The sequence below is a fragment of the Euwallacea fornicatus genome, chromosome 3, assembly GCF_040115645.1.
Source record: "Euwallacea fornicatus isolate EFF26 chromosome 3, ASM4011564v1, whole genome shotgun sequence".
NCBI classification, from domain to species: domain Eukaryota; kingdom Metazoa; phylum Arthropoda; class Insecta; order Coleoptera; family Curculionidae; genus Euwallacea; species Euwallacea fornicatus.
The window spans coordinates 6,399,216-6,407,994 of record NC_089543.1 but is presented as its reverse complement, the minus strand read 5'-3'; the positions used below and the strand labels follow the sequence as shown (position 1 = coordinate 6,407,994).

Here is an 8,779-nt window from a genome sequence, read left to right as displayed (position 1 = left end):
TTTCAAGGCCTGTTTAAGGGTTTCTTAACGATCACCACTCGTATCCAGGTTACTTGTCGTTCCGTTTCTCGATCGGCTCGTTCTGCATGACTCTTAGGTCTACGAAACTTTAGACGATGCGTTTGAAGCGAAACGGTATAGATAAGTGAAACGCGGCGAGCTGTAGGGCCGAATCTCACTTGTGCTGCCATCTGTGACAGGGCGGAATAAGATTATAACAACAATACTGAAAATGGCGGATTGGAAACTGTCAACAATACAAGATCATGTGGGCGTCTGCGTGCAAAAAGCGCTTTTTGCATGCAAAGTGCATTTTTGCGTGTAACGGTATTTTTTACACGCTTCGCTAAACGAGGAAAGGCGCAACGTTGATAATTGCAGATTGTAGCAAATAACCAGACAATATTAGTGATTTTTGCCAAATTCTGTGGGCAAGAAGGTTGTATTTATTTAAACTAAAAATAAACTCTGGTTTACAGGCTTGTCGGTTCAGTTTATCAATAAAAACAATCACGTAGATATAAATCCAACACCCCCACTAGTTCAAATCATTATAACAAAGACAGTAAACTCAACTATATAAAGCTGCTTAAGTCTACGTAAACTTTTTGTCAAAATATCTGCCAATTCCGAGCCGTTGCGCAATATCTATAATCAATTAAATTAAAAATGTAATATTCTCGCTTCGTTAAAAAAAAAGTTGGCATCTGCTGAAAGATCTACATATTTGACCACGTTGCAAATTTGAACTTTAAACAGTTAGTGAGCACCCCGGTATAAACTCTTTGTTCCTCCGTGAATTTGTTGCGCCTCTTTGTCCGAGATCATCATTAATTTTTGCCCGTTCTGGATCACGGGAATTCTAAATACCGTTAATTTCATTCATCCATAAAGCAAAATAGAAACCGCAGTAAGAGGTACGACAATAATAGGGGGAGGAGGAGGAGGCAAATGTTGCAATTTGAGCAATGTATGCAAGCGTACGCCGCATGTTATTTTACTACAGACGTGAACTATTATCCTTAGAGTATTTCCTGACTATGCTCAACATTAAAGTTAACACAATTAACATGTACGAAAATATGGCGCAAGCCTTTTTGCTGTTACACACACATCACAATGTAATATTTATCCTACGCTAACACTCGTACCTCCCCAAAGTGCCAATTTTCAAAGTTGTGGGGTTTAGTAACACCAGTTTAACAATAGTTAATTGATATATCGATTGCTGAATGACCATTGGCAATGAATACGCAGAAGTGAATGAACTCTTTATTAATCTTCACTGCAACGTAAGTATAATAATACACGTGAAGCAATGAACGCGTGATGTATAATTCAGCCTAATTCACATTTCATAGAAATTAATAAGCAAGTATTTTGGAAGTCACTGTAAAGGCGGAATGTCTGTGAATTAGGCTGAACGCTAGAATAGGTCCATGTAAGGAACAGTCACTTGTTTAACGAAATATGATAGTAACGCAATCAGTATGATGAAATTGAGAAATCCTATTATTAATATAAAACTAACACAACGAGAGTTAAACAATTAAATCAGCTAAATAATAGTAATAAATAAATTGAACAGATCTACAGTAATGGGGGTCTATGTATTACTGTACAAATACCTATATCACAAAACCTTAGTTGGGATAACCGTTAAGATCCAGAAAGCGCTTGATCTCACTTTGCCACACTTGCACTATACAATTTCAATATTCAGAATGTTGCTTAATGGTCGTACCAAAATTATTGACATTGCGACGAACAATTTTTGCACGGAAACCGCTAGTCAAAAATGAATCGTTTGGGTTCCAGAATAATTTTTGTTTAAAAGACTTCGATGTTCAACCTAAGTAAACAGAATAAAAACCAATAAAATAAACAGCTTTTTTGTCTTCCCATACAAAGTCAACGGTCTCGATGGTGCACCGGCAGAACATGGAAATGGAAAAATGACTCATTTTTGACGGAGGGTTTCTATGTAAAAAATTCTTCACCACAATGTCCCCTAAAACTTATTTAAGTTGGGCACAACCTTTCGGGAAGACCCTGTATATTTCTTTATTATGGCGTCGTTTTATGACCGAACTGCTTATGTTTACATTCCTTATGCGACTCGGCAGATGTTAAGCTTAGAGGAAGTTATCATATCCCCCCAAACCCCCAGGAAAGAAACATTTAATATTGTCACGTAAACGGCACGCACAGCGTGTGTGATTGAATTTACTGTTTCTGACCACCCTTCTCCTCCAGTACGCATTTGGTATAATGCCTGAGGTGTAAATTGTACTCATCTTGCAAATATATCCCATAACTAAACGGACCCCCTGTTAAACTATTTAAAAATATTCCGGCATATGAAACCTAGCAAGCCCGCTTCGAAAAATCGAACAAAACTATTCCTTCTGACTCCATAAATTATTTACAAAATATTAATGAAAACTGCAATTGCAGTCAATCCAGACGAAAAATAGACAAAAAATTAACTATAAAAATTTTGGAAAATGGTTTAAAATCTTAGCAAACCAGAGAAATGGTAACGTTTATGCCTAAATTTCCATTATCGGCAAAATGCTGGGCGATAGAATTATCAAATACCAAACAGTTCGAACCCATTATAGCAGAAGCGACTCCTTCCTGGCTTGAACGGGGCATATCTTCCCAAATCAGTCGTCGTCTATTGCTATTCAACTCCAGGCTGAAAAGAAAAGGAAAATTCCCTGGTACTTCGTGCTTTCACAAACATATACTGAATATCATTACAGCCGAAGCGGAGCAGGGTATTTAAATATCTAGAATATCAATATGTGACTGGTATCGCACAGAAGCGCGCATTAAACGAATAGATAACATATCACTTTTACATTAAAATGATTGAAATTAAGCTGCTACATAATTCCAAATATTCCTAACATTCCGAGAAGAATTCGTCCTAGACGAGGGTATGCGACAATTTCAGAAATTATCCAAGTGATTAACGAATTACATGTTTTTTTTATTACCACAGAAAGAACGATGCGATGAACGTCGTATTCGTGAAACTTCATTTAGGTACAACGTAATAAAAGAACTTATAACTCGGGTAAGTAACATTTATCATTCTGGGATTAATCGAATTTCTCGCTTGGATTAATATAACTATGGGCAGTTCTTTCGTGCTCTTAGAGGCACATTCGCCATTTCGTCAAAACAACCGTCACTATATCTACCTTCTTAAAACCGTTCGAAAAATACGAAATAAGACACTGCAAAAGTTCTTCGTAGAGTTTTAAATTGAGAACGCAGCAACACATGCATTCCGAAATCTAGAGCTACAATCATGGATGCCAACATGAAATAGACCCTAATTTTGACCACACCTTATAAAAGCAAATAGCACCTATAAGTAATATTTTTCGCAGATATTGTCCGTCAACTTCGGAGTTAAACTACGAGCAAAGAACTTACCGGTAGGCGAACCGTTCCGCTTGTTTTCTAGATCCGATTAGTTGTACAATTGCAAAAAATTGTGTATGCCCATCAGTCTTTTCCTGCTTCTCTAGAACCAGCATAAAGTGGTGCCCAAAACAGCTCTGCATCATAACCCAGTCTACAGCTCCAGCAAGATTAATTTCTGTTGCAAGGAACACTATGTCTTCTCCATTAAGTGTGGTAATATTTTTGTGGGAATGTTGGAGGTGAACCATCACTTTGTCAAGTTGCCCTTGCCAGGAGCAAGAAGCACCTGGACATGGACAACTGTAGGGACGAAATTCACATATTTCTTCATGTTCTGCCTTTTCATTAAGACCCAAAGACATGCGGCACCCAGTGGACTTGTGCTTGCATGGAAACATTAAATTATTTGCTACTTTCTCCATTGCCAGATTTCTGATATTTCCAAGTGTTCCTCGGCATGTAGGGCAACAGGACAATTTCGGTCGGCAGCTGGCGCACACCAAGTGACCAACTTGACATTGCATAATAGGTGGCAATACAATTTCGAAACATACTGGGCATTCAAACAAGGCAGCCAGTTCATCAGTTAAAGTACCTGGGGCTGATCCTAAGGCAGATAATTGTGTAGCTGAGCCCCCAGAGGAACTGTCAGCGCTACTAATTCCTCGGCGCTTTTGTGCAGCCATTTCTGGTTGCTTACTGTCTCTAAAACTAAATGTTAAAATGTGAACAGAGGGTGAGTTCTTGGAATCTCAATTCCACTTTGATTGGCATTTTATCAAGTTTAGTTCCTTTATTAATCATCTTTGGGGAAAGGCCTTGCCCAATTCCTCTTTAAAAAGACAATTAAATTTGATAAAATGAGGATTGGAATTAGACCGAGATTTCATAAACAATTATGTTGCCTTTTCTTAACTTAAATTGACACGAAATTTGAACTAATAAGACCAAATTTACACCTACAGTAATAACTTTGTTGTAACCCCAGCTAATTAAATTAATGAGTTCTTTAAGTTCTTGCATGATTACTAATACATTCCTTATAAATCAATCATTGTGTTTATATGTACTAACATCTATTAACATGTATTAACACGTACGGACAGTAATAAACAAAATTAAAACGCGATTGTCTTCTATTTACAATGCAAGTGCAACAATTGGGGAATTTGTATTAAATTGAATAGGCCATAGGTTGTGTTATATATGCCCAAATTGTGATTCTGTACTATTTAAAATCTATAGTGCAATCAGTGGGTAAGTATGTCAGCGATAATCTAAGCACTATATACACCCCAAATAGAAGTGGTAGTTTCAGGACAAACCAGAAAAAACTTGGAAGTATACTTACCTAATTGCTCTAATAAAAATAAAATTAGGTAATGGAACGATATGTCTGTAATCTTAAATATAAGTAAAGAGGTATTGTAACAACGCGTACGGCCTAGAGAAGTTGTTCTTGTTCGTCATAATTGAGTAAAAACTATGTAAAAAGTCTATAAAAACAGTTTAATGGGCAGAAAAAAATCTCTTTTGTAATGTTTAACCATAGAAAAACACTACGTTTGTCATTTGTCTCCATAAATTTATTTGGACTGTGCGCATGTACATGTACAAAGATATTCATGTATTAGGCTTGCCACGATTGTGCACTGAAAGCAGAATGGCAACGTTGTAATTTGGCTCTCAGTGATTGAAAGAGGCGCTCCTAACCTAAGTTTTTGTAGAGTTGCAAAATGATTTTTGCAAGTTGTGTTTTGCTACGAGACTGGTTATATCCATGGTCATGCGGAAGAGCTTCTCGTGTTGTTCGTTAGTGGAACCGAAACGTTTTAAGTGGTGTTAATCAGTCCTTCTCAATTGAACGCTCAGTGGTTGTAGGTACGTTAAGACCCGAGCAGTCCTCTTCGGCCATATTTAATGTGAAATGGTGATTTGGCCGAACGCCCTGTTACGGAGACACGAGGTCATCGATACACAGAAAAAAAGAAAACACTTCTGGTCACCTCCCAACATAACCAATAAATTAACATTCCATTCCCTTTTCATGCCAATTACTCATTTATTATTAAATATTTAATATTTATTATAGTTCAAAATAACTTACTTTCTTTTGTAAATTCATTTTTAAGTTTGCTATTAAATTGCCATTTTAACTGATCTTGAAAGAAATAATTGTCTATTTGAAGGTTAGAAAAACCATATTCCACATTTCTAGTAGCATCTTCCCCAAGAGACTTTCTAAAGATGGAAAGAGGTTCAGAAAGACGACTGCAGTCCTTAAAATTACCTAGAGATCTAACATTAGGAGGTACCAAGCCAAAGAAAACATTTGCTCCCAATCTGAATGCTGCACGAAGTAAGAAGAGCAAAGAGTGAGTAGGTTTGATTTTCTGTTCAATTGTGATTTTACATCTATATCTTTATTTTGAAACTGTTACCCCTATTACTTATTTGGGATCTTGCAACCTGTTCCACTTTGAATTCAATACAAAAAAAGAAAGACATTTTAAGGAATATAGAATTCAAGCCAAAAAGACTCTTTTTATTAGGAGATTCCAAGATATTGGAGATTTAGTAATGTTCCATGAATATTGCAGAATATTAACTGTTCATTTTAGTGGCAGGAATCCAAATAATGAACAAGAAATAAAATTTGTTTAATTGAGGGCAACGGAAAACACATGGAAACAATAAATATCTTTACAAGAAAAGCAAGGATGCATAGAATTCTATGTGTTTATTTTATAGACTTGCATAATCATAAATAACAAGTAACAGGAGTAACAGTCTACAAAACCAATATAAATCATGTACTTGTTATGTAGCTTATTTATCAAAAGTGAAGACAAGTGGAAAGGAAACCAGAGAAAAGATGGAAGAAATAATAAGAAGATTGTGCCTAGAACAGAAAGGTTTATTCAGTCTAGTGGAATATTCTCCCAAGGAATTGCAAGTGATGCTTTGAAAAAGATTCGATGTGAGAGGGAAAGGGCATATTCAAGTAGAGATGACACAATAAACCACATAGTACCAGTTCCAAAGATCAAAAAAGGCGATTGGCAGGCAGGTCAAAATTAATTAGTTAGGCGGGTCAAACTATTGAAGTTTTGAAATTGGGCATTATATTAAAGCACAATTAATAATTTAGGTAGATTCAAAAACTGAAGCCAGAGTGTATGAGGATATAATGGCTGACAATTTAATAATGGAGGATGAAGATGATTCGTCATTTTCTCCTATGTTATGGAATGAAAGTGATCTCAAAGAGCATAAAGGTATCTAAAATTTTGAGTATTGAATAACAACATTTATTTCTACTTTTTAGTCTTTACTATAAATAAATTAGAGCCAAAAAGCGAAGCGGAAAACTCTTTAAAATTAGATAAATGTAAGTTATTGAATTATTTTTCTTTGAATTTTGGTATTATACATGCAAAAAAATGGGAGAAAATTAATTGAAGTTGGTCATCATATATTGAAAGATTTCTAATATAAATGTTCTTTCAGTAAAAATTGAATTAGGAAAAATTCCTCAACAATTTGAAGAGGCTGACCAATTTAGTGATTACAACCCTGATTTAACACTATGGAAAGTAAGTACTTTTCTGTATTAAATGTTATACAAATTAACTTAAAAATCGCAGCTACCAGATTCATTTGCTGGAAAGGGCTTAAGTGATGATCCAAAGGATCAAACATGCAGAGATTATAAGTTAGGTGACATGTTGGAAGGCCAAATAGGGAAAATGAGGTTTAGACGATCTGGGAAAATTGAGGTATTTATAGGATGTATGAAATATCAAATTGAAGCATCGCAGTTGGAAAGTTTTCCTGAGGTATGTTTTAGCATATATGTATATTTATACATCAATTAATTAAATTTTTGTTATCTTTACTTACAGAAAATTGTTGCTATTGATACCAAAAGTCCTCAACCAAGCAGCGTTGTTTTAGGTAAAATTCAAAATCGCTATGTACTAAATCCAGATTGGAATGTTCTATTAAAGGAATCATGATGTATGCGCGTTTTAATGTTACTTAAGGCAGTTTGTTATTGGAGAGTAAAATACTATTACATTCCCTTAAATTGTTAGGATTGTAAACAATATGTATAGGGTGGCCCATACAGGAACTGCTAATGCCAGATATCAAACTAGATTCTGTGGAACCCATTAAATACAGGTCGTTTCCAAATGTACATGATTTTTCCTGAAACGACTGTACAGTGCTTGATGAAAAATTCCTAAACCAAAAGTAAGGCGTTTTAGGCACACTGACCTAGCTCAAATATTGCTTTGCTTTATTGCTATAGGGTGCCAAAGTTTTTAAGTTAATGTCTGTTTTCCAAAATAATTTCTAAGCGTTTTTATCGAATTTTATTAATTTTGGAACTACCAACTGATACATAAATTGTCGTGCTTTAACACCTGCGGGATTTTTTTACTACGTGGCAATATTAAAAATAAAGCGTGGTTCGTGAATAAAAGTATGTGTTTTTATTACCTCCTGTGTGAATGATTAAAAATTTTTTTCTGGCGCAAGATGACTTTCTTTTGAAACTTTTTTGTCTCTTGTAAAATTTTCGCCAGGCATAGTTTCTCTACAAAAAATTATTTACAATACCTTGTAGTTAATCGTTTCAGTTAAAACAATATTAAAAACATTGTTTTGCGCGTTTTACACAATAATAAAATAAGAATTTAATATTAATATCTGTAAAAAACATCTCGGGACAGTAAGCGTTTCCAATTAATTTGGACTTGAAGCAGACGCGCACGGAGTTAAGACCCGAAGAACAAAAAAATCAATATTAATTCCTAAAAAAGTTTTATAAATCTTCGAAACAGTTTAAATTGCGATATATATAATTCTTAGGCCACGTCCAAAGATGGTCCTAAATACTTTCGAAAAGGGCCTAAATCGCAAATAATTTCGACTTCCAACTCAAATTCTAATTACGTCTTTTTAATTTAGTTAATAAAACTTAACTATGAACCACACGAAATAACAATCGGAACTCACCCCGGAGCACCAAAAGCGTGAGCCTGAATCTCGTCAGCAACATCCACTTTCACTCGCGAAATGGTAGCTAAACGCTACTTAGTTCCATTCACAAAGTCATCAATATACCAATCGCGTACCTCAAGGGTCTTTAAAACAAAAGAAAACCTGATTATCCAGATTATTTTTGCAGCACGCATTACGCACGTCTTCTTCGTCAGCGAGCTAACATTCGACTGATTCATCTGCGAAGTGATATCGGTACAACCTGCCCTTTATAAAGGTACAGCTGATCGGTCTTGAAAGCGATAGGAAGTCACGTGCGATGATATAG

The 8,779-nt window shown here is 35.4% G+C and overlaps 2 protein-coding genes across 4 annotated transcripts; one reads left to right on the top strand and one right to left on the bottom strand.

Moving 5' to 3' along the window:
• Window positions 1-405: 405 nt before the first annotated feature.
• LOC136350350 (E3 ubiquitin-protein ligase sina-like) lies at window positions 406-8,626 on the bottom strand. 2 transcript variants are annotated; one of them, XM_066301924.1, is made up of 3 exons: window positions 8,467-8,626; window positions 3,451-4,152; window positions 406-2,701 (listed from the first exon to the last, which is right to left on the bottom strand). In XM_066301924.1, exons 2-3 carry the CDS (start codon window positions 4,125-4,127, stop codon window positions 2,521-2,523), a joined length of 858 nt encoding a protein of 285 aa, XP_066158021.1. In that variant the 5' UTR covers window positions 4,128-4,152; window positions 8,467-8,626; the 3' UTR covers window positions 406-2,520. The 2 variants fall into 2 exon arrangements, with proteins under 2 accessions (XP_066158021.1, XP_066158020.1); XM_066301923.1 differs by lacking the exon at window positions 8,467-8,626 and adding an exon at window positions 4,793-5,033.
• On the top strand, window positions 5,183-7,464 carry RpIIIC53 (RNA polymerase III subunit C53). Of its 2 annotated transcripts, XM_066301922.1 has the most exons (8): window positions 5,183-5,322; window positions 5,631-5,816; window positions 6,270-6,511; window positions 6,597-6,719; window positions 6,770-6,832; window positions 6,952-7,037; window positions 7,089-7,280; window positions 7,347-7,464. In XM_066301922.1, the coding sequence occupies exons 2-8, from the start codon at window positions 5,689-5,691 to the stop codon at window positions 7,458-7,460; spliced, it is 948 nt and encodes a 315-aa protein (XP_066158019.1). In that variant the 5' UTR covers window positions 5,183-5,322; window positions 5,631-5,688; the 3' UTR covers window positions 7,461-7,464. The 2 variants fall into 2 exon arrangements, with proteins under 2 accessions (XP_066158019.1, XP_066158018.1); XM_066301921.1 differs by lacking the exon at window positions 5,183-5,322 and having other exon boundaries at window positions 5,375-5,816.
• Window positions 8,627-8,779: the final 153 nt, after the last annotated feature.

Coding starts and splice junctions, on each gene's coding strand:
- RpIIIC53 (XM_066301922.1), top strand. CDS start 5,689: ATGGAAAGAGGTTCAGAAAGACGACTGCAGTCCTTAAAATTACCTAGA. Junction 6,720..6,769: donor TGATCTCAAAGAGCATAAAG/GTATCTAAAATT, acceptor TCTACTTTTTAG/TCTTTACTATAAATAAATTA. Junction 7,281..7,346: donor AGTTGGAAAGTTTTCCTGAG/GTATGTTTTAGC, acceptor CTTTACTTACAG/AAAATTGTTGCTATTGATAC.
- LOC136350350 (XM_066301924.1), bottom strand. CDS start 4,127: ATGGCTGCACAAAAGCGCCGAGGAATTAGTAGCGCTGACAGTTCCTCT. Junction 2,702..3,450: donor GCGGAACGGTTCGCCTACCG/GTAAGTTCTTTG, acceptor TTTTCTTTTCAG/CCTGGAGTTGAATAGCAATA.